The 25,328-nt window shown below is 41.8% G+C and overlaps 1 protein-coding gene across 3 annotated transcripts in view; it reads right to left on the minus strand.

Annotated features, from left to right (window-relative positions):
* Positions 1–12,693, minus strand: part of CDK6 (cyclin dependent kinase 6) — a 127,267-nt gene extending 114,574 nt beyond the window's left edge. The window contains exons 1-2 of one of the 3 annotated variants that reach the window (XM_058041756.1): positions 12,524–12,693; positions 9,993–10,479 (exon numbers count right to left, since the gene is read on the minus strand). In XM_058041756.1, coding sequence (XP_057897739.1) covers positions 9,993–10,225 — 233 coding nt within the window. In that variant the 5' untranslated portion in view covers positions 10,226–10,479; positions 12,524–12,693. Of the gene's footprint in view, positions 1–9,992; positions 10,480–10,943; positions 11,010–12,416; positions 12,447–12,523 lie in introns of those variants that run through there. The other 2 variants (XM_058041763.1, XM_058041771.1) reach the window with 2 other exon arrangements.
* Positions 12,694–25,328: the final 12,635 nt, after the last annotated feature.

Consider the following 25,328-nt stretch of genomic DNA (forward strand, 5'->3'; position numbering starts at 1 on the left):
TGACTTTCGCTGTCCTGAAAGAACCTGGAAATCAGTAATAAAGGTTCTAGAGCTGTGTTAGTGAGTAACATTAGACATAAACTTCAAAACAGTACAGCAAAGTCTCTAACTGTAGCTCTAGAAGCATTTGCACTAGAAGCATTTGCCCTTGAAGAAAGGACATGTACACTGCACTGAAATCAATGTATCTGTGATGCAACCTGCAATTTGAGAGATAATGTTGGACAAGATGCTCAGGTGACAACACAGAAGCAGACACCAAGTATTTAACACACTGAGTTAGAGAGGAATTACTTGTGGCACAAAAAGGAAGTGTAATTAGGAGTGAAACAGAAATGCTAAATCTAATTCAGTGAAAAACCTAATGAATTGTTGTACCCCAGTTTGGTGAACTCAGGAGTTGAAGCATGTAAACTCTGAATGGTGAAGTCTCAAACATGCATGCTTGATAGGACACCTCTGCACAGTCTGCCTGTGCTGTGCATTTCTGCTCAATTTAACATTAGGACTTTATGATTTGAACAACCAAAGCTGTTTGAATCAGGGTAGCCCCTTCAATTCCCCAGTGGAAACTCGAGCCCTAAATTTGCAGCTTGATTCTTGGATTAGCTGGAAGATGTGTATGCAATTCTGCCATTAGGCTGGTGACACAGATGAACAGCTAACTATGCATATTGCTTTTTGGAAAATAATGCAAGAAGAAGCAGAAACTCTTGCTTCAGCTGTAATCCTCTCAAATATTGCATGATGATGCACTATCACAAAGTCAGGGCATTTAAAGATCAGAACTGCATTTTCTAGAGAATACCAGCTGACTACAATTTATTGAATGTCTGTTATTTGAGACATATTTATATTCTAGACAGCCACGAGAGTTTTTCTAGGAAAATTATATGATCATCAGTGAGGGAAAATGAAAAGCACAAATCACACAGAATATATAGTACTGTGAATCTTAAGTATCTATTTTGATCTTTAATATGCAACATAAAAACTACCCCAATATGTTTAGATGATATGGGAAGAGGCAGAAAATCAAAACACCATGAAAAAAAAAGTGGGAATCTTACTGAGACTTACTAAAAGGGATTAAATTTTAACTTGGATATAATGTATTTATGAGAATCCCACCATATTTCTATTTATATGTCGGAATTTATTACAACTTTATTGAAAATACTGTTGCTAGGCATGTTTTAAATATGTTGTAAATGTAAGACTATCATATCCTATGTATGGTTTTAGTCTCATGGTGTTTTTAAAAAATGTATGATTCTGTATTTCTGTGCATTAAACATTTCCAATATTTTTTGAAGAAAAGGAATTCAATTCCTTGTCACAATGAGGGAAAGTTAAATGTGACATTCAATGGCTTCAAAGCCCTCCCTTTTTATTGGGAAAGAGCAGAGTATGCAAGGTCCTCTGAGGTTGTTTCACTTCAGCAGGAGCTGTGTAGCCAAATGAGTCCTCCCCCAAATATCTAAGCACAGTCAGTACATTCCCAACTCCTACAGCCAAGTTAAAGTGAAAACGGTCTTAGTTCAGTAATGATTGAGGTGGTTTGCTCTAATCAAATTAAACCAGCCAAATGTTCTTTTCAAAGGTAACTGTCTACTCTGCAGCTGTATGCAAAATACCACATCAAATGTGGAAAAAAAAGTGATAGAATTCTATCCTTACAGTAGAGCCCTGGCTCCACAGATGAAGAGAAACAAAAGCACCAGTCCAGCTAGGAATTACGATCACAGAAAGCTCCCAGAAATATGCTAACTTAAGAAACACTGAACAAAGTACTGAAATTTCCAGTTTATAATTAATTGATTTCAGGGAAAAGGGAGTTCTCTGGCATTGTTACACAGCAATTTATCACACTGACCACACTTCAAATAGATATTAAAAGACTAGCCAAAGTTTCACATAAAAGAGAGAAAAAAGTCTTTTCCACTCTATTTTTCACTTCATTTCTCTGTTTCTATCAAAATATGTAATATTCGGCACTGACTAATGTTTCAAAAGTCTAAACTCAATAGGTTTCACTTAAACACAGTATGACTCATTTACACTAGAACTGAGTTTTCTATCATTAAATATGGGAAACTCCTGTAAAGATGAATTCATGTCTGAGTTAGTTTTTTATTTTCTTTTATTAAGAGAAGATCAGTCACCTGTTAATGATGATCCAGAGTAATAAGTCAGTGTTGGTATGAACCCTTTTAACACAGTACAGAACTTTTTGCTAAGCTCATAGATTGTTAGCTAGGTATGCCATGGGAAACCCACCCAAGGACAACTCTACCAATACCAGCAAACTGGCACACCCTGTTTTCAGCTGTGAGAAACATTCACCTCATCCTAAAAAGTATCAGAGATACTTCAGAGAATAGAAACCCATCTTCTTGTGAAACCCTAAAAAGACATCTAAAGCATCATATGAAAGAGCCTCTTACTACTCATATAAAACATTTTTTATGCTGCCTAAAGAAAACACAACTGTGTTGTTAGAAACTTAAGGTCTGATTTTAAAGGGATTATTTAGGAGATTGTTTCCTTTTTTTTTCTAATGATGGGGCAAATTTTCAAAGGTGAAGAGTAAATAAATAAATATTAAAATCAATACAAATAATTTGGATGCAATGAGGTATTTTGAAAAGAGTTCGGAAATCAACAGTCACACTTCCATTCTTTGACAATCATCTCATCAACAGCTTCCCAAACAGCAGTTTCCCAAATGGCAAATGTCAAAGGACATGATGGGCAAAAACACTCCTTGGAAAATTCTGAAGAGGTTTTTTATTAAATACCAATTCTTTAGAGTTTAAAGGTATATCTGTTAAATAATTGTGCCTGCACAATTAGAAGTATTTTTCAGATTATAAGAAGATATGAAGAACAGGTATAAGTGGAGGGATCTTCTCTCTTTTAAAAGAAAAAACACAGCTTAGTTATATATGTATATGGGCACACTTACCTTCTTATAATTTGTTAGATCATTAACAATCAACTTGTTCAGCAATACTAGAGAATAACTAGATTTCATACCAAGCAAACTAAATCCTCTACACAGAGAAGTTTTGGAATGAACTGCAACCTCTATTTTCTTTACTGTTACAAAACTTCATAGAGTAATTTTAAAGCTTCAGAACTAAATTACATCACCTAAGAATTACTACAATGACAAACAATCACTCTTGATGTCAAATTCATGTTACTACTCTGTCAAGATAGTTATATTACTTATTCTGCATGATTCATTTTAACTTCTAATAGAAATATTCTCTAGAAATAAGGCTTTAATCTAATACATGAATAAGAATCAGTATCTGTGATTTGTATTGACGTACATTGTCCCTGAACTCTAGCCAGAAAGATGTTTTAAAATTCAGTGCATTCTTAGCATCATAGCTATTTCTATTTGATAATGCACTTAGATCTGTGCTAAGCTTCAAACAACAGCTTAAATCCCACCAAGCCCACCTGAGTGACATAGTCAGTGCTTTGCTGAGCCACAGACTCCAGGTCCAGCCTGCTCTCTTTTAAACCCTGGGACAGCAACTTCTCTTCTCCCTGCTCTGTTCCACGCTTCAGCCAGAAGTGAGTACCGTGAAGCAAGCTGGAAAGGCCCAATGAATCTAGCCCTGGCCTTCGTCTGTAAGTGTGGACTATCCTCTCCCCTGGCATCTAAACCTTTTCAAGGCTCAGTTTGGAATCCTAGACCCCACTCCATACCCTGGAAGTCACAGCCTGCCATCAGCAATGGTTATGGTGGAAGAAGTTGGTTTTTCCTTCCAGGCAGGACCCAGCAAGGCTAAATATCTTCAAGAAGAGCACAGACATAATCATTCACAGATTCAAAGAAGGAAGAGAGTATTGGACATAATCTAAAATTACTAACATTTACTCATACAAAGACTGGAAAGATGGTTTTTGTAAAAAACTTAGATTTAGAATGAGATAAAATACTTTTTGAAATGGTCTTGTACTCATTCCAGAAACTGAACTTCCTAAGGCTCAGAAGTCCATTCCATACTCAACCCTTCCTTCCTGACATGCTCTTATCTTGTCCTGTTTCTGCCAGATCACGTATTAAAATTAAATCATCACATCTCTAACTAGCAAACAATTCATATGATTGGCAAGAATATCCTTGTCTTCTCAGTACATGTTCATTCTGTGGACTGCAAGGTTGCAAGCAGACGGTGACAGGCCAGCACTCATGTTCACTCTGCCCAATGTCCTCTGACAACAAATTTGCCCAAGACCTATGTGCCCTGTTCAGTGGCAACCCTATCATTCTCCTTCTCCCTCCAGCCATCAGAGAAGCCAATATTTGCAGTCCCTTCCTTCCCAAGACTTCTGCAGTGTCCCTTGCAATGGCCAGTCAGTACAGGGACGATCTCCCTTGCCTTCTGACCAGAACTGCTCTCCAGCCTGGAAATGCCTTTCCCTGGCCAAGGCACTTCCCGTCGTCACATCTGCCTTGAAGATGATCCTGTTTGTGTGAGACTAAAACTGACTCTGAAGCTCATTCAGTTTTTCCTTCCCATTACTCATCCATCATTTCTACCTCAGCTGAGATTCATCTGCCACACAAATACTTGGCAAGTTTCAAGTTCAGTTTCTTCTGCTCCACTCCATCCCTGCATCTTATTTTACTCTTTCTGTTTGCAAGACAATCTTTCTAACTAGCAATGCAAAGATCACCATTTCTTTGTCTCTAGGGGCTTGCCAGATGTCATATTGAGTGATGCTACACAAAAATAAATTGTATCACACAATACAGCACACTGCTGATGTGCAAGAATGACCTCACAGACTAGAAGTTTAACATTAGCTTGGCAGAAAAAAGAAGGAAGGAAGCAGAATTCACTAGAGACAAACACCCCCTAAAATAGAAATGTTTCACTTGACAGGATGGAACATCTCAATGATTTTGAGAAGATCATCCTTTCAACTTATTAACAGTACAGTAATAAAGCCAGAAGCCAGCAACAGCATCACCAAAAATTAGAAAGAGAAATAAAATTAGCTACTGCCTTCTGAATTTTTTTCCCTCTGTACGCTTGCCCAAAATGTCAGTCTAAAAACAGAAAAAAAGCAAAACAAATACATGTTCAAATTGTTTTGCAAAAGGTTAACTAGGCATTGATGATCTGCTATTGATATGTCCTGAATGGTCTACCAGGTCAGACAGGGAACTTCAAGACACTTAGAAAAATACCTTCAAGGTACAAGGAAACTTAAAGCCCCAAGCCATTTACACACTTCTGGGGCCTCTGGGCAAGGTAAAGCAAGTGCTGGTCTTTATGTCAGCATATGCAGGGATGGGGAGTGATGTGTGTGCCAGCCTCTCCCCCAGCACTCAGGGGGCCTCAGCTGAGGGGCTCCACCAAAAGCACCCAAGTGCAAACCAAGAGACAACAGCATGGACCACAGGATTGCAGTAGCAGGGAAAAGGCAGCATGACATGCCTGCTGTACTGCAGTCAGCAGTTTACAGTGCCACTTATAGTGCAGTGGATATAAAATAACATAAAAACTTGAACATGGCATAATTGTGCAAATAGTCATAATTACTGCGTTTCCCCCCACTGATTTGTACACAAAAAAGAATAAGGAATAGATTCAGACTTCCAGGGGGATCATTCTGTTGAACCTAAGTCAGTCAGCTGGGGCACATATTCTGCAAGGTATCAGGAAAGAGAGAATCAAGACTTTGATTTCTTACAAGGTTATGATCACTTTGAATGGCACTTACTCTGACACTTACCTTTGAAATAACAACCCAGACTAGATTATATTTTAATAGGTCATATTCAACATCATTTCAGCTATTTAAATACTGGAAGTTATTAAACCATGAAAATATTGAAAAAGTTGTATTTATAAAAGAAAAGTTATGAGATAGGAAGCAAAAATATACAGCTTTGCATTTTTGTTCAATTTGCTTATGGTTTAATGCTATTAAAACTGTTAAATAGAAATATAAATATGATAGAAAACAAGCATGCCAAGAACTACAGTAGTCTGCCTTGCATATCACCTTGCATATCAGTGCAAATTCACAGTTTGATGATGACTAAGATACAGGGGAAATTATTCATCTGATTACCAGCAGGAGAGAGATAAAATAAGTGCAAGATACAGCTGAATTTAGCATTATAATCACAAGAAGAATTTTTACAGATATCTTGCAGCAGAGTTTTACACACAGGAATTTCCTGAATCTAATATGTCATTTATTCCTGGCAAAGTCTGTTCTTTATCGACATATATTTCATTTTTCCCAGCTAGAACAGTACTAAGCTATGGAACTGCTGGACCAACTTTTGCCAGATTTACCTACTGTATATAATAACGTTTTATTCAAGTATTACATCTGAAAGGTGATCTAGAGGAGCACCTTGATCATCCTACCAGCTACAAGGGACTTTTCCAAGCCCATGACATAGTTATTTTCAGACTGATTTACAGTAAGCTTTACTCTTCAAGATTCTATTTTAAACTTTGTTTTGTGAAAATAAATAGAATAGAGTAAGGTGTCCTGTCCGAGAGGAGCTCTATAAAAAGGGTAAATGTGAACAGGAAAGCTTTTTAAGCACATAGCAATTATTTTAACTGCCTTTTCCCCATGCCTTTCTATACACTACTCTTAACAGTCTTATAAAAATTTAAATCAGTCCTCCGTATTTCCATTACAGTACAGAGATTTTCAATACCATCATTGTTCTGATGAAGATTATATTTCCCTTTGGTGCTTTTCTTGCACTTGGAACAAAGAAACACAAAACAAAGCTCTCAAAATTAGCAAGCAGTAGCATGGAAAAATATGATAAATATTATGTTTAAAATTATTCTGGGCTATTCAAACACCTGTCCCCTATGGAGAAAATTCTCTTCCAGCCCTAGTACCAAGCACTGGCAACCAGTTTTTGGCTCTAACTATTTCTCAGAGAAGTGATTCTACAACTGTTAGGACAAACCTGGGCTGGAGGAGCACTGCTAGTCCTGAACCCTGGTCCTGTGGCCAGCAAAGCCATGGAGCTCTACACCTATGCCTGCAAAGTACTGGGCCTTTCCTTGCCAAACTGCTCTTCACATCCAGCTCCACTTCATGGCCACAGAGAAGCTGCTGAAATCCCCACTGCAGTCTCTGGAGAAGCCCAGAGGTGCCATTTGAGTTGAAAATGACACTCAGCCTGAGTTCATGTGGCCTGAGATCTCTGCTGTCAGCTGATGCCAGAGCAGCACAGCCGACCACAGGGCCTGTGCAGCTCATCTGTACAAAGTCTGTCTAAACCTTGACTCACTGAATGGCTGCTGGCTTGCGTTGAGCAACTCATGGATCACACATGCCACTACTCAGAGGTAACAGATACAACACAGTATCTGCAGTTCCAGCATAGTTCTCTCAGGCCAGCCGCTTGTAATATTTAGAAAAAAAACGAAAGGTCCTCTCAAAATCAAAAATATTTAGTTTAAAATTTTTGTGCTGTTATCTCAGTGCTGTGAAAACAATGTATATTTTAATCCAGTATGCAGACAATGCATTTGGAATTGTTTGTATTAATTAGCCTGGCCATGATATCAGGTTCCAGAATGCATGCCCAAACAATTAAAATATTTTGATCATAATATGTTCAATAAGTACAGTTAGATCAGCTGCTTAAAATTGCAGAACTTCTTTTATAGTATTTCCTTTCCTGAGTATATTTACATAACACAGAAATAGACATTTAATTTCTATAAATTGCAAACTCTTCTACCATATTTTGTAACAGAACTGGGCCATTTAAATGTTTTCAAATAATTTTTCCATTTGAAGGACATGATTCCGGTCTCTCCAGAGGGCTCCTTATCTGCCCTACAGGTTAAAATATGGACAAAGGACATGATAAAATGTGAGAAATAGCATTCCTCACATTTTGGAAGAGATAATGTTTGGAATTGCTTATCTTCTGCCTTTTTGTGGAAAAAGGTGTGCAACCAATGTCCCAAACACCTTGATACATTACCAGCCAGCCCCTTGTGTCTCAAATGCTGCTTATGGCAAAAGGTACAGGCTTCACAACACCACTATGAGGACCTGAAACACACTTTCACAGATTTTTATATTAAAATTACATTCTCATATTGCTGCTTGAAATACTCACTGCTTTGCAGAGTTTTCATTCAAGCTTGTAAAAATATTTGAAGCTTCAATGTATTTGTGCAATGCTCTGTTGAGATTCAACTGCACTAGTATCAAGCAAAAGCATGCAGTTGCATAGTCAGTTCATCAAATAGCTCTTTAAAAAACAAGAATTCTATTTCAATCATTTAGCTGCACTCAGGATTAGAAAGCTCTTAAAAATATCTTTTATATCACATGGAAAGATGTTAATTGTAGAAAAATTCTTAACTATTATGTTCAATTATTCCCAAACAAGATTTAGCTTTCAAATATATAAATGTCTAAGCCTGGACAACTAAATCCTCATCTTCTCCCATAAACTGATGGGCTGCATTTCAAAGATTTTGACAGCTCCCAATTATTCCTCTACTGCTAAGGACCAACTTTGCGTGCTCCTCTAAACCAAGTCACTTGATCCAGTGATCAAACATAGGATGCCAACTTTTGAAGTATACTGACTAAGCCTCTGACATTACTAGGTGCCAGCCAAGATAATGCTTATTAACTGAATTGTGGATTTGCTTGATGAGCAATGGAAGTGTGAGCTGCAGCCTGTGTGTCCCATTGCCACTAAAGTGAGACTGATGACGTGCACTCCATGGTCAGCATTTCAGAATACATGCACTCTGCCTAGTCAGTTTTGACATAAAGGAGACTGTCACATTACACTACCTTGAAATGAACAAAAGTGAATTCATCTCTAGAAACTGACTTTCGTAACTTACATATTATTCTCTGTCTCATCTTTCCTTTTGTGCCTAATGAACAGCCCCTGATCTCAGACCCTACCAAAAAGGACGATTACACGTGTAAGGCATTTTGAAATTCACCTGCGAGTTCAGAGTATCTATTTCTCTAAGACTGAAAGAGTCTTGGTGTTAGTGAAGTACAAAAATGTTTTCCTTTTGCTGTGTAATATGCATGTAAGTAAGACAAAGAATGGAAATACTCTTGCTAATATAGCACCACCAGCAAGATGCTGACCAGTTTCATTGTGAGTATCTGCAAAGTGAAACTTACTTCTTAAAGTTCACAATTTTAATAAAAGATGCTCACAGGCTGCTGAAGGCTTCTAGCTAGAGAAAAATGTGAGAGGTTACAGTAGGGCTAGCTTTATCATTGAGAGCACAGGCCACTTATCCAGGATTTATGCTACTGACACAACAGAAAGGACATCCTGGGGCCACTGCCACCATTTTGTGAGAAAGGTCTGACACCTGTACTTTTGCCCTCTTGGTAGCAGAATCAACAGCTCGTGGTGAAAATTAGTACCAAACAGCACTCAACCCTAAGGCTGCTTGAAAAGCTTGAAGTCTTAAGCTGTTGCTTCTTTTTAACACCGTAATCTACAGCTCTCTATAAAAGCACCTAAAAAGGCAGAATGTACATTCCACTACTACTCTCATTCTTGTAATTTCTATAATCAACAGAGCTGGTAAAAATCAGCTGCAACTGGCAGTACTAATAGGTCAGACAAAACCAGGGAGAGGTTGGGGTTTTTTTCATTTTCTCTCATGCCTGAGGAAATAGTATATATATGGCTCCTTGCCCATCCATTCCAACACTTAAATCACACACCTATGCCTCTGGAGATGGGTGTTTGTGTGTGTGGGAGGCAACGCACAGGGATGAGGTGAGGTCTGGCAGGCAGCACCATGGCCTGTTGAAACCTCAAACCACACTTCGTGCACACAGTTTAGTGCTCACTCCAGCCACAAACCCAAACTAGTGTCCATTCCATTTATGCCCCCAAACTCTCACTCGCCCAATCCATGTACTGTACCCAGGACCTCAGTGATCAGGACAGTGTCCCACCTCCTCACCTGACCACGTTGGGGTGTTCGAACGTCTCCAGGTGCCTCAGAACCGCCACCTCTCGGATAGTGGACAGCGGCATCCCCTCCTCGCTGGTCTGCACCCGCACCCGCTTCAGCGCAACAAAGCGACCTCCGTTCTTCAAGTCTCGAGCCTTGAACACCTTCCCGTAGGCTCCTTCCCCAATCTCAGCCACACACTCATACTGCTGGTCAGCCAGGTTTGTGCTGTCCTTATCCATGCTGGCACCAGTCCTCTTCCTCCTCTCCAAGTGCCCCGAGGTGGCTCTCAGTCTCGCTTACTTCTCGAAAACCAGTACTTTGCTGGGATGCAGACAGGCCACGCACTTGGTGCCTCTGCCAGAGAGGCAGCGGGAAGCTCCTGCCCTCCTGTTCTTGCTCCTTTTCTGTACTGGCCACAATGCGCCTCTGCTTTTGGCCACCAGGAATTATCATACAGTCTTTGGGAGCATTGCCTGTGTAAAGCCAAACAAATCTGGAGGACAAACCAAGCAAAAAAAATTGAGTTTAGTTTAGTTTACTTCATGACTTTGCATTGTTCAAAACCTGCTAAAATTAAGCTAATACAGATATGCAAAGCAAAATCATGGTGGAAAGGAAGACGCGAACCATGAGGGTGACATATGTATCAAGGTCCCGGAGTGGCTGATACACTACAAAGTTATCAGGGTCTGCGCAGAAGGGTAGGTACGCATTCGGCTACAGAGCAACAGCATCCTCAGGGGTTTCACTGAGAATGGCCTAAAAATGACCCCATGACACATGGGTGATGGGGATGGCAGAGCTAGCTAGGCATGTGTGAGAGGAAGCGCTCCTCCAAGAACTTATGTCAGGATTTCAGGACTCCCAAGTTTTCCTCATTTAACGTGGTGGAGTCCTGGATATGTATTTTGCTGTATTACTGACACTTGCTATTAAATAATAGCATTTGGAGGTTACTGCCTTGGTCTGTTCTCTCATATGCTAAGGCCTTCATGGAAAGATCATGAACACATTGCAAGAAACAAAGCACCTGTGGAGAGAAGAAATACATGCAGACTGAGATGGCAATAATACACTATGAAGCACTGTGCACTGAAGTAGGTTCAGAAATACGCACTTTAGCAAATTTACTAACAAGCAAGAGTATTGGCTGTGTGTACTGCTACATGTGTCACTGGCAGCTCTTTGCAAAGCAGCATGGTGAAAGATGTCTTCAGGAACAGCATGCTCCGCTGCAGAGTGCATGAGGCTGGAGAGCAGAAGCACTTCTGCATCCAGTTTCATCCACTTTCTGCAGGACTGCAAACCCTCTCCCCTCACAAAGCTCCACATCAGTTCCTCCCTTCCCCCTGACCCTTTTTAACACAGCGATACAGTGACCTCCAGGATTGTAGCCCTGTCCTACAACACATTTTTACCGCGCTACGATGAATGAGTCCCAGATAGGTGAGTCGGGGATCTCTTATGTGGAATTGAAGCACAAAGCGCGACGGCTATTCCGCACACTTAGCTGACCTTACACCTCAGCTGGAGATGAAAAGCGCAATCTGAAGGAAACCTGTGCCCACTGCTCAACCCTTCTCGGCTGCAGCCGGAGGCGGCTCCCTGCCTCGCCGGCTTCAGTTCCCAGCACATCTGCCACGGCACCGCATCGCCCCAGCCACCGGGCAGCCCTGCGTCCCCCGCCTGCAGCATCACCGGGCGACACCGAGCGCGGGCCGCCGTGGGGGGCCCCGCGGAGCCCGGTGTGAGGGGGTACCCGTGCCCGAGCCCGGTGTGCGGGGTAACCCCTGCCCGAGCCCGGTGCGCGGGGGGACCCCAGCCCGCCCCGCGCCCCCGCCGCGGCCGCCCGCGCCCCTCCGGCCCCGCGCCGCGGGCAGGGCGCCCCCGAGCGGCGGGCAGCGGCGCCGCGCGTGCGTGGCGGCGGGGCCGGCGGGCCTCTGCCCCGGCGCGGCCGCGTGGAAACTTACCCGTGCTCGCCCTCCCCGGGCACGGCGGAGCACCGGGGCCGCCCCCGGCCGCCGCTGCCCCCTCCGCGCTCCCCTCCGCGGGCGCCCCGCAGGCGGCGGGGGGTGGCGGCGGGGGACACGCGGGGAGCCGCGTCCCCGCGCTTCCTCTCAGCGGACGGGGCGGGGAGGGGGGCCCGGCTCCGCTGCTCGGCAGGACGCAGAGAGGACCCCCCCGGCGGCTCCCCCTGAGGGCACCCCTTCCCCCGCGGGCCCCTCCGCGCCCCCGCACCGACCCCGAGGCGGCTGCGGCGGCACCGCGGGGCGCGCTGCCCCGGCCCGGCCGCCGAAGGGACGCGTCCGCGGTGCCGCCCGCGGGGAGGGGGGGCGAGCGGCGTGGGCTCCCGGGCCGGGCGGGGAGGGGACGGCGTGTGGGCCACGCCGCGGGGCCGGGTGCGCGGAGCACATGGGCGCCCCGCGTTACCTGGTGTGCGCCACGGCCGCCTGCACCGCCACCAGTTCCCCAAATAATCCTCAGCCCCGGGGGGTGGAGGGGGGGGAGGGAGGGGGTGAGTCCTCTCTAACACAAACCTCCCATTGAGCGAGGCGGGGTGGAGAGCCGGCCCGGGGTCTGCCCCTTCACATGGCGATGTCTCCGGCAGGTCCCGGCAGCGGCCGCCCGGGCCACACAGGTAGCTGATCCGCGGCTCGGCCGCCCTCGGCTCGCATCCTCCTGCCGCCGCCGCCGCCGGGCTGCACCTTGGCGCAGAAGGAGCTCGCACTCGTCCCCCAGCCCGCTCCTCCCGCCCCCACCCTGCCCGGGGAAAAGGAAAACGCGAAATAAAAATCGCGGCCGGCGGCCCCCGGGGAGCTGCAGCGCCACGATCGCAGCCCCGCCGGCCGCAGCCTGCGGTGCGGGGCTCGGGCACCGGCCCTCGGCGCCGCCGCCGCTCCGCCGCTGCCCCGGCGCTGCGCTGCCGCTGCTCGCTCGCTCCCCCGGCCTCTGTTCTGCCTGGGAGCAGCAGCAGCTTGCTGCCTTTTTTTTTTTTTTTCCCTCTCCTCAACTTTTTTTTTTCCCTTGCTTTCCCACGCTGGCTGAATGTGACTTGACCCCGTTTCAAAAAAGTTTGACATAGTGCTTCAACATTTCCGCATTCCTCCCCGACTACAAAGGCTGCAGCCGCCTCCTTCTGCTTTCTGTCTCTGCTCTCTGTCTTCACACTCAATGAAATCCTTCATGTGCCCCTGCCAAAGGCAGCCGCATACCGCAAGGGTCGCCGCGAGCGCCGCGGCCAGGCACGGCCCGGGGCGAGCGCCCCAGGGGGTCCCGGCAGGGCCCGGCCCGGCCCGGCCCCGGCCCGGCCCCGCCGCGCTCGGCGCTGCACGGGCGCGGGCTCCGCCGGCTGCGGCAGCACTGAGAGCCTGACTCATTCCTAGAGCTCAGCGTGCGCGGCGCTGGGAAATAACCCTTGTGGGGTTTCTGTTTCACCCGGCCCCCCCGCCCCGGCCGCCCTCATAATGGGAAAGAAATATTTAATTTTTTTTTTTCCCACCAGAAAAACGCGAATTCTTCTGTGTTCTTCTGTGCTTTATTCCTTTTTTTTTTTTTTTTAATTTTTTTCTTTTTTAATTATTTGCTACTTTCCATTCACAGCGCAGAGGGCAGGAAGTAAGCACCCGTGAATGCTTTCGGGAAGCATCAAGAAACTTCGTTGCTGAAGAATCCCCAATCACAGCGAAGTCTTTGCCCCGACAGAATTGCTGCTGGAGATGCACGGGGCAGGGGGCCAAGGAGAGCAGGGTGTGTGAGGAGTAGGTTGCACCAACAGCCTGTTTTCTGATGCAGAGAATATTCTGAATGGAGCCAATTCCTGCAAATACTGAAATTCACCACGGGGAAAAATAAAGAAAAAATCACAAAACAAATACCAATCAACTCTGTCTCCATGGGGAAAAAGCATATGGCCTAGGTCCCAGTTCTCCCAGCTGGTACCCTGCCCTCTAGCACATCTCTTCTGGACCTCAAGGATGATTATGATCCAACTCTTGAACCACCAGTTTAACTGGGAAGGAGTGGACCCAAACTCCCTTTTACAGAGAGAAGTGTAATTTAACTAAGTGGTTTTATAACTACAAAAAGTGTATGTCTAGAACTTGGTGCTCTACACTGATTTAGAATAACTAAATATATATATATATAAAATAGAGTACAAATGAAAATAATCCATATCATAAAAGATGCATATAATTACTCCAGCTGGGCTCACAGTGCTAACCAGCATAAATAAAATTGTATAGGTTAAATAAAAACTGACTTCGAACTTACCCCAGCAATTCCTCATGCCTTTCCCATTTCTAAGAGGTTTAGAAGCAGCACCTGGAGGGCCAGCGAGGGGAAAACTGGTTAGTTTTAGATTTAAACTTTTAGTTTAAATCACAGAAATTTCTCATCAACTTCTGAAGTCCATGACTTCTCAGAAAAATATGCTGAAGTTAACAGCAAACCCCATAATATTTAAATGTGAAAGTGTTACAGATTCAAATCAGATCAAATATTTGTTCTTAAAAGATGTGAAAAATCACATCACATTATAAGGTTCGTATGTACCCTATTTTCACTCCATTTTTTTGTTTTGTAATATCTCCTTTCCTTTCCTTTCCTTTCCTTTCCTTTCCTTTCCTTTCCTTTCCTTTCCTTTCCTTTCCTTTCCTTTCCTTTCCTTTCCTTTCCTTTCCTTTCCTTTCCTTTCCTTTCCTTTCCTTTCCTTTCCTTTCCTTTCCTTTCCTTTCCTTTCCTTTCCTTTCCTTTTCCTTTCCTTTCCTTTCCTTTCCTTTCCTTTCCTTTCCTTTCCTTTCTTTCCTTTCCTTTCCTTTCCTTTCCTTTCCTTTCCTTTTTCTCCTTCCTCTTCACCTTTCCCTGATATTTATGCAGCTGTAACAAGCTTGGTACAAAACCCTCCCCGGTTCCAAAGGCTCACTTTATTGTCTCACTTTACACGCAATGGGTTTCAGTTTTGGGAGGGAGAAGTGAAGCCTTGGTTGCTGTCTCCTCCTGGATCTCTAAATTCCTGTCGGGCTCTGTTAACTGTGCTGTTCCCAAGGAGGGGCTGAGGGGCACCGGGTCCTTTGGCCAGATAAATATGCAGCCTCACATTCAGGGTGAAGGTAGAAAAGAGATTTCTGCAGTACCCTGACATTTGCCTCTGTGCTCAAATGTGCTGGTTTATCATTCTTCTACTGAACAGTATTCAATGCAAGATCATCTTTTCATTACAAATATATATTCTCCCAATATTTTTGGGGAGCATATGCAATTGTTCTGTCTTTTAGAAGTGTTGTAGCTGCCTTTCTGTGTGGGGATGTCAGGAGAGATTGCCATGGTGTCAAATGGAATGAATTTATAACGGAAAAGTGTCACATAGTTAATGTGGCTTTATATGCTCCTCAGAGTTTTTTGAGGAACTTTTTAAAAAAATGATATGACTATTTTTTTTCCTCCCCATCTGAAGTGGCCAAACTACTCTGTGTCCCAAAGTATAAAGAAGCTATACAAATCTCTAAAATTACCTAAACCAATTTTCTCAATTTCCACAAGTTAAGTGATTTCAGGAAGAGATTTCCAAACATGATTAAATGTAAATACCAGCTAAATATATGATATTAAAAACAACTTGTTGCAGAGGCTGAAATTATTACCTGAATTGTCAGAATTATTTGAAAATATAAATTCTACTACATTTGTTTTAAAGTTCAAAATCAAGGAGATGCTTCAAACAATATACATTTTAGAATAGTTATAAATTAGAAAAAGTACACTGTGCATTATAGATATTTTCATAACAAGCTTTAAAAGGTTTAATCTTTTGTGTTTGTGAATAAAACATGCTTCTTGTAACATTTCTGTTTTGGAAGAGATAAATGTACATTTATTTTTTATCAACAAAGGTAGTTTTTATATACAGAAGTTAAGAAATCCCTTATTTCTTTTAAAATTGACAATGTTTTAATTTTTAAAAATTGAAAGCTATTTTTTGAAATTAATGATTTAAGAAGCTTACTAAATATTGTTATGAAATGAATTCTGACTACCATTTGTTGCTATTTCTACACTCATGTAATTCTAAAGTATTTTTTTGTTCCAGAAATACAAAAATTTGGGAAAGTGTGTTGACAGAGGAAGAAATTTCTTTCTGCATCACTGTTTTCTGATTTTACATCAAAATTTTCTTTGTGAAATTGTGTTTTTCAATGCTTTTCAATTTCAGTATTTTAAATTCCAATTTATTTTTTAATGACTATAATTTCAAAGAAATCAAGAAAGATAGAATCCACTTATACTGAAATGAATTTAGAAAGGAAAAAATTTAATTAATTATTTGAATTTGAATCAAATTTCAATCAAACTCCATTAAAATTAAAAAGAAATTATGTTATGTGCTGTACACAAATCACTTCCATAAAATGAGGTCTGCACTGTTTTGCTGGAAATAATGAATAAGCCAGTGGTGTGGAAATGGATAACAAGCAATTACCAGAATGAGTATAAAGCAGTTGATTAAAAGAAGCTGGTAGTGGTGGGCAATACCGAGAATTGTGATGAATAGACCAAGACTTTCAGAAGGGGATGAGACACAAAGTATTGTTTTGCTTTGTGCATTTTATCTGTATTTCTGGAACAGCTGAGTTTCTGCTGGGGATTCACAGTTTGATCTTATAAGAAGTGTTCTGCAGAACAACATGAAACTTCCTTTCAAAGAACAGATTTTCATAAAGGGTTTGGAAAATAGTTTGCTTTTATTGGGGTGTTATTGTCGGGTTTTGTTTATTAACTTGCTACTTCATTCTCAGCTAAAATTGTTTTAACCCATTTTTCTAGGCATTTTTCCTCAAGAAAACACCAGAAGTGATGAGAGAACAACTAATGCTGAAGTAGAGATGCATCAGTCAATTATTGTGAATTTGAATATTTAGAATTTGTTTTAAAAGCATAACTTATGACTTTTTAGAAGTTCCCTTTAGCAAACCAAAATAGATTCTCTAAACAAAAAAGTAGTAATTATACTGCATAGAAAATTATTCCTGAGAAGAAATTTCAGATATCACATCTAATACCAAACTTGGGAAATAATTATTCTCACCTATCATTAACCTTGTTATAGCTGTGTGAAAATGAATTATAAATATATATTACATATTTTAAAGCTACTTTTGGTGAAGCATAGGCATAATGAGAACGATTATATAACTGAACACTAAGAATTAATTCCAATGTCAAACATCAAAATATTTTTTGCATGTAACTTCTTAGTTGAACACATAAAATTATAACATATTTACTAACATATTTACAGACAAATAAATCATTAACATTCACACAATGTTTTAACTAATTTAAGTGAGAGAAAGTACTATCTAATCCCTGTAAACCATAGCAGCCACAGCATAACTGGCACTGATTAAAGCATCTAAGCCAATTACAGTATGATTGTTTAGTTTATTTTTCTTTCAATCAAAAAGAAATTATCTGCTTTGTTTACAGCAGATAATTTTATGTTTTACAAATTGTATCTTTCTGCTTTTACAGTAATAAACTATACTGCGGGGCTACTGTTTGTTAGTACAAAGAACCATAACATAATGTCAGAGTTTAAGCATACACATATTTGCCCATATTTGTTTGTATATGCTTTAGTAATTACCGGTGGCAGAAGTGGCCAAGAAAGTTGCCATGAGAAGAGAATGCCTAACACAAGCCTGTTTGCTCCAATAGTCTCTGTATATTCCTAGGAATGCACCTGAGAGAATCCAGCAGCTGTATTTTGCCATCCAGCTCTTAAGGCAAGAGCCAGGGAATCTCACTGATTGCCTTCCAAAAGTTGACTTTTGGGGATTACTGTGCAATGGATGATCAAGGGCAAAATGTACACCTACTGTGCAGAAAGCAGCTTGCTGTCTGCATTTGCCTCGTTCCCTGAAGCTTTAGCTCAGATGTGGGTCCTGCACACTGAGCAGCCTCATGCTGAAAGGCAGTCTGCACCAAGCAGCTTGCAGTCAGAGCCAGGGAAATGGAAGGAGAGGGGAGGGAACACATTCAGTGACAATTACACTGCAGGACAGTAGTGAAAGAGTACAGCAAGAAGATGGATCTTCACCTGCAGCCCTGCTCCTGTGATCGTGCACAGGGCTGGATATGGTGTGCACGCTGCAGACAGTGTCAGAGGCGCTGGGGTCCTGATGGCGTGGTTTGTGCCACAGGGCTGGCAGCCGGGCTGTGCCACCATGGAAGCTGCTAGGTAATCCAAATCCCTAACAGGAGTGACAGTGGGGAAATGAGCCAGCAAAGTCTGTTGAGATGGGCACTGCCAGCTCATCCTGGGACCCTGCAGAATGAAGCACGAGGTGGAACTCCCAAGGAGCTGATGCCATCTCCCATCTGTGGTCTCTCGCTGACACTCTTTCTTTCAGCCCAGAGCAGAAAGTGTATCTGTCTTGGCCTCAAGATCTAGATTTTTTTTGAAAGGGGGCTTATTGAGACAGAAATATCAGCCACCCTGAAGCTGGCAATAGCCAACAATTGAGGGACACGGTAGAGAAGGGACCTGTGTTTGATTTACTTCCAAGTGTTTCCCCTAATTTGCAGTAATTGCTCATCGGTGCTATATTCTACACTTCTTTATAGCAATCTTTGGCATGGGTGAGGTTCTTCCCTCTTCCTTTCGGCTTTATTTGTTTTAGTGACTTTTACATCTGCTCAGGTAAGTGTATATACATCTGTGTTTATAAATTCATTGTATACATGCATCTTTCTTCATGCCATTTGCAGAATGCTTAATCTCTGTTCTCCATTCAGTGTAGAAAAGAAGCAGAGACAGAGTTTTTGTTGTGAAAAGTGATGTTGTCTGTGGAATATTTCAAAGAACACCCTGTTTGATTTGTATGCCATTATCCTAAGCCTTTTGTGTCATTCACATCTTTAAAAATGACTCAGAATATGACTTACTTTAGAATGCAGATATGAACAGGAAAGTTAGTCACAGAAAAGAGGACTTTACTCAGCTGATCTGGTGCCAAATAAACTTAGTCTTATCTATTGGTAACAGTGACTAAAACAAGATTTTATATATTTTCCTTCTGTCAGCGTTTCATAGAAAGGGAGTAGACTTTGAATGCAGATAATGCACAGACCAGGTTCTTTAGCATGTTCCAAGGGTGGGCTTCCTTCTGTCATGCAGGAAGAACCTACATTACCCAGAGCCCACATGGCATTTATGTGGTGGATAGCCAATAAGCCTTTTTTTGTGTTGAACTTGGGAATTAGGTAAATTTGATCTGGAAATTGCCAGCTCACCCAGAACTCCAGCATGCCATCTGTATTGTCCCATTATGGAGAGAAATGGCTTATTTGCTTCTGCTTAATGAAAAATATAGTAACATTATTTTAAAAAACCCAAAATCCAAACAAACCTGGTGTATGAGAAAGGAAACTACCCAAAGTATGGTGCCACTGTAAATTAATTAATATTTATCCAAAAAATCAAACAAAAATATGATCCCATATGATCTCTGGTGTCAGTCAGTAAATATAAATGTAATGAAAATTAAGTTGCAACTAGCATTTGACTGCAGAAGACACGACTAGTGTGGCACTGCCAGGAGCTGGTAAGACACTGATGTGTGACCCTCTAAAGCAGCACCGTGTCCCAGCAGCGAGGTGATGAAGGGGACGAGGAATGGCTGCCCCTCAGCAGCTGCAACAGGAAGCAGTGTTTTCTTTGTTAGAAATAACTGAGAGCTACATTGTATCGTTGATTGATTTATGCTGGTATACCGCAGAATCACAGAATCATAAAACGTTTAGGGCTTGGAATGGACCTTAAAGACCATCCAGTCCCAAGCTCCCCTGCCATGGGCAGGGACACCTCCCACTAGAGCAGGTTGTTCAAGGACCCACCATCCAACCTATCAGATCTGTGCTGGTTATTGATCTGTATCAGAAACAATTGGCTTAATTTACAGTACAGACCTTGTTAGGCATTAAGAAACACCTTTTAAAGACAAGTATATAGTTAAGTACAAGTATTCTAGTGTAGGATCGGGCAACCACAGGAGCTAAACATCTTTTGGGAATTATCTAATTCTGTTCCAAAGAACTGGGATGGACTAGGTAATTCTGAGATCATCTCCCATCTATCTCTAAGTGTTTCTGATAATGTACCATTTCTGAGCACAAACACATTAAAAGCACATAATCACCAACAGCTATAACAGATTAAGTTTTTTAATTTATGTATTCTGGAAAAGCACTGGGAATGTGGGGACTCTGCAGCTAGCTGCTCTCTGGCATTTAATAGCAAGTGTCCAATGCTGTTCATTCTGTCTATGGTGTCACATCAATGCACCCATTTCTGTTTTTTCCAGTAAATACATAGCAATGCTTTCCAAAGGGGAGAACACAGCCTGCCTTACACAATTCCATGGATTAAAAAGTGGGATAAAAAAGAAGACAAAACTTTTAAGAACAATCAAAATCAGCAGTAATGCCAAAAAACATACCAGCCAGCATGTTTTGCCCATATTGGACATCTGGTGATGACACGTTTGTTTAAACTGCCATAAAACACAAACACAATGTTGTGAATATTGGTAAGTGATGCCAATATTATTACCTACCACATCATCTAAAATAGCCATGCACTTTACATTAGAAACTCTATTAAAGATATCTTTTTCTACATTACATTTGTTACACTGCCTAAAAAATTACTGTATTGTTCTTACTGCTATGAATCCTTCAACCTATACAACCAGCTCTTCAACCTATACAATATTGAAAAATAATTCCCTTTTAGAGTAGAATGGAGGCTGTTGAGGATTATCCATAGGGTAGCAACTGGTAGTTTCTGGTGAACAATCCCTTAATATTGTCCATAACAGAGACTTAGAAGTACAGTGCCATTGAATCCAAATTGTAACTGTCATTGATTTTGTTATGCTGAACATTTGGTTAGATCTCAATATTCCTAGAGCAGGCACAAAATGCAATTCATGGTGAAGTCATCTAGATGACTGTAGTGGTTATAAAATGTTGCTGTATATATAAAGGAAAATTAGGCATTGCAAATATGGGCAGCTGTGTTTTCAGGACAAAAACACTTCTACTGGTATTCTCTAGAGTATGATGTGATCTCATTGCACATAGATTTACACACAAAACTTCTATTAAAGTCAATCAGTGTTCCTGCCATAAGTCCTTTTGCTTGTCCACTGGAATATTGTATCCCTTAAGGCAGCAATTGAGTTAAATCTTTTAAATATAATATTTATATTACATGTAATAAATTAATATATTTAATCTAGTAAATGTAATATAATACTACAGTATGAAAAAACTTGGGAAACTAATGTTGAGCATGCACTAACTCATTTTAGGAACATTCCAGATTCACAGATACATGAGTTTATTATCCACACATACCAGAAAGCTTCTATCAAATATAATTATGCAGGAGATTATGTACAATGGATGGCTGCCAATGTTCCCTACTTGTATGACCACTATTATAGAATGGTCAGTTCTGAGTGTGTATTCTGGCCTTCATCAAGCTGCTTTAGAAAATTTATTTTTTTGTTTTCATGCCTGATGCAAACAATGTGCTGTGGTTATTAAAAGCCAACATTGATGTCAGGATGTTGCACTTCAAATTTTTCAACAAACTTGGAAATCAGGCACTAGATAATGGTAACAGGTACTAGATAATGGCAGTAGCTAATTAAAAAAAAAAAAGAAAAAAGAAAAAAAAAGAAGAAAAAGGAAAAAACCAAAAAACCCCAGCTCTATTTGGTCAGAACAAAGATCTCTGTAATGCAATCCCTGACAGTGGTTAATAATGCATGCTGAGGAGAACAGTATAAGCACAGTACTCTAAATTCCCTACTCTACTGTTAACACTTTCAAGATAAAGGAAATTATCTGATACCTAGAACTAGGGGTTAAACCCCCACAGTTGAACTTCCTGGCCTTGCCTCTGCTTTTAGCACATAAAGCTGAGCAAATAAGAAACAGAGTGTGCACTAACCCAGCCATTGCTAACATGAACACCCTATCCCTGTTTCACAGTGTGAAGACTTTGAAGGTCCTTCACAAGAGAGCCCTGTCATTAGTCACTGTCATTATTTCTGACAGGTAAGTAAAACCATTATTAATTATCTCTCCCTAGCTAAGAATATTCCAAACTTTAATGGAAAATTGCACCACCTTTCAAGCGTGGGTGTATATAGGCGCACATACATGTATACACACAGCTCAAATATTTTTCCCTGAACAAGAGCTAACATTCCTGACAAAACCTCACCAGATATTCAAAGGAGATGGCATTAAAAGGTAAAATAATTACCTGATGATTAAGCTCCATAATTGCATATTTTGTGATAATGTATAGATATACTGAAATCAGAATTCATAAATGACAAAGTTATGAACAAAATTGTACTGAATACTTGGACTTCTGTGCTGAGAGACCTGGGAGAGCTGCAGTACTCCCATGTCAGGGCAAGACTAGGGTGTGTACAGCTCCTCTCTCTCTTCCTTTCCCTATTCTCTATGCCTCATTTTTCTGCAGAAGGTAAACTCAGATTTCTGGGCTGGACAGGACAGTGGAAACCTTCCACCAGAACCCAGTAACTTACTGGGGTTCCTCCCTTCTCAGATGTGTTTCTGAGATCCCTAACACCCAACTAACATACTTAATGTAGTACTTCTTTATTTTGTAAAAGCTTTGCTATGTCAAAATCTACTGCACATATTTTCTAAGTGCTTAGAGAAAAACCAAACCAGAGGCAAGACCAGAAGTAAATAAAGGTGTTCACAGCCTGCTTCATCCAGCCTGTCCTTTATTGGTGTAAGAGCAACTCCTACTGAAATCTTTTTAAATCTCTCTGCTTCACTGATCTGTTTCCATGTCACAGCTGAAAACATCAACCAGCTCTACCCTTTGACACAGTTCAGTAGTGAACCTCTCCATACTAACTCTATGACTGAATGTTTCAGTTTATTCTTATACTTGGCTCCATTCCAGGAAAGACTAATGCCTCAAAATGAAACTTGCAAGGAATTTGAGTGTCCAAATCACAGATTTATAATCACAGTTCCAAAAACTCCCACTTTCCTATTGTCTAAACTGAAGCACACCAAATTCAGTAATTTAGCTTTCTGCATTTGGGGACAGGGCTGTTTCCAGAAATGTCCAGTAGTAATGTAGCACAAAAGTTATTAGGACAGTAATTTAAAAACTCTTCAAAGAACAATAGGCTTGTCATAAGTCTATCAGAAGTCAGAAGTTAGACTGGTTTCTTTCCAAGCATACGTTTACATATTGTTTCCACAGTCCTTGAAAGCTCTTAACGGTTACGAGTAACAGCTTTGCTATAACACCTGCCATTCAGAGAAAACCAGATAGTTGTAGTTAAAAGCTAAAGGTGTTCCTGTATTTATTGTATAGAGTACTTTCCCAGTACTTTCAACTACTGTTTATCAGAGACTAATTATTCAAAGGATTCTGTTGTAAGATAAGAATCTTATTGCATTTTTCACCTCTTTTATTGCATTGCAGAAGCACACAGTAGCTGAAATACAAACATATTCTGCATAGGACTGGGTTTTCTCTTGAAACCATGCCTAAAGGAAAAGAAAAGAGTCATGTGACACCACAGAAAATATTGCTTCAGTCAAGGTTCCTTCAGTCAGCTTCAGCCTCCTTAGAAAATGAAGAATCATTTTGTTTGCTGTCCTGAAAATGGTGTAAAAGTTTGGGATCATGTGACGGATGATTTTCTTACCATGCTTTGCATCAGCAAAGGATGCACTCCCTGACCTCCTTGCCATGTTACAGTTGTGAAAATAGTCACAAGATCAATGTTTTCCTTCAATGTTGGTAATTAAAAAATTGATTGTGACCCTTGAAGAACTTGGAAACAGCTTAAAATTCATAGATTTGAAGTTTTAGGTGGAGAGACAGTGAGTTTTGAGGGCCAGGTAATGGTCATGCATACCTAATCTCAATGCACTCTATAAAGCCCTGCAGAACTGCTAAACTCGGGAAAGACATTACACAAAATTTAAGGATAGGAAAATGGAACCAAAAAGACTAGTGCAAGGCAGAGACAACGGAGGGCAAACTGAATTTTGCCATCTTGGTCTGTAAAGCGGTTGTTCCTTCCACAGAAAAGGGAGTGGCAGGGCTGAGGGACAAGCTAGGGCAGGACTCTGCCAAGGTCAGGTGGATCCAGCTGCCACTGCAGGAGGGAAGGGGAGGGACAAACCGAGGCTCTGGGGGCCTGTGGGGCCAGCCTGCCCAGCATGGGCACCGGCAGAGCCTTTGCACCCCATCTTCTGGTGAAGGCCAAGCAGGCAGCGAGGCACAGACACAGCGCTGCACCGTGCCTCGCCTCGGCACACACTCCCATTCCCCCATTCCCCCACTTTGTGCTGTACTAGGCTTGTGGAATAAAAGTATTCTTGAGAGAGCCGTTCCCTCCTCTTCTGCAGCCATGGCGATCCCTTGCTGCTGTTTTAACATTCCTGTGGCTTGTGTGCATGATTTCCTGGGCATGGAGCACACTGTCATCCCCGAACACAAGCTGTGTGTACGCTTCAGAAGCAGCAGTATAAAAACAAATAAAGGTGCGAGGGAAGGGAAGGGAAGGGAAGGGAAGGGAAGGGAAGGGAAGGGAAGGGAAGGGAAGGGAAGGGAAGGGAAGGGAAGGGAAGGGAAGGGAAGGGAAGGGAAGGGAAGGGAAGGGAAGGGTGCTTGTGTATGGCACAGGCTCTTTCACTTTATACAGAGCCCAGCAATGATGCACTAGAGTAGAAGGGATAATTTTTGAAGAATTTGGGTCCAGCCTGCCATAAAACTGTGCTCAGGGGAGTCTCAGAGTCTCAGGCTGCAAGTAGGAGCTCAGCTACCATTCACTGAAGGCAAAGAAAGCTGAAGGAGTTTGCACCACCAAACGATGCTCAGTACCTTTTCGGGCTTAACCTACAATTAATTAAAGGGGCTGTTTGCATTTATAGTTATGATGTTTAAATTTTTTTTTCCCAAGTCCAAACCACCATATTAAGGGAATAAGGCACAGACTTGAGTGGAAATCTGCAGACACCAGGATGCATTAAAAGCGACAGCTTTTTTGTATGGGATGTGACAGCTTCTCTAAAAAAACTATTTAAGGTTTGAGGGAGAATAGCATGCAAATGGGATGCCTGGTTTTCAAAAGTCCATCCAGCAGCTTGCACAAGCTTCCAGGGGAGCTGCTGGGAACTCAGAGGTTTTCAAGGACTCTAAAGATTTTTAAAATCAAGTCTATTATTTAGATGTCTATCTTGAGGCTCCTGCTTCCAAAG

The sequence above is a fragment of the Melospiza georgiana genome, chromosome 1 (genome assembly GCF_028018845.1).
Source record: "Melospiza georgiana isolate bMelGeo1 chromosome 1, bMelGeo1.pri, whole genome shotgun sequence".
Taxonomy (NCBI): Eukaryota; Metazoa; Chordata; class Aves; order Passeriformes; family Passerellidae; genus Melospiza; species Melospiza georgiana.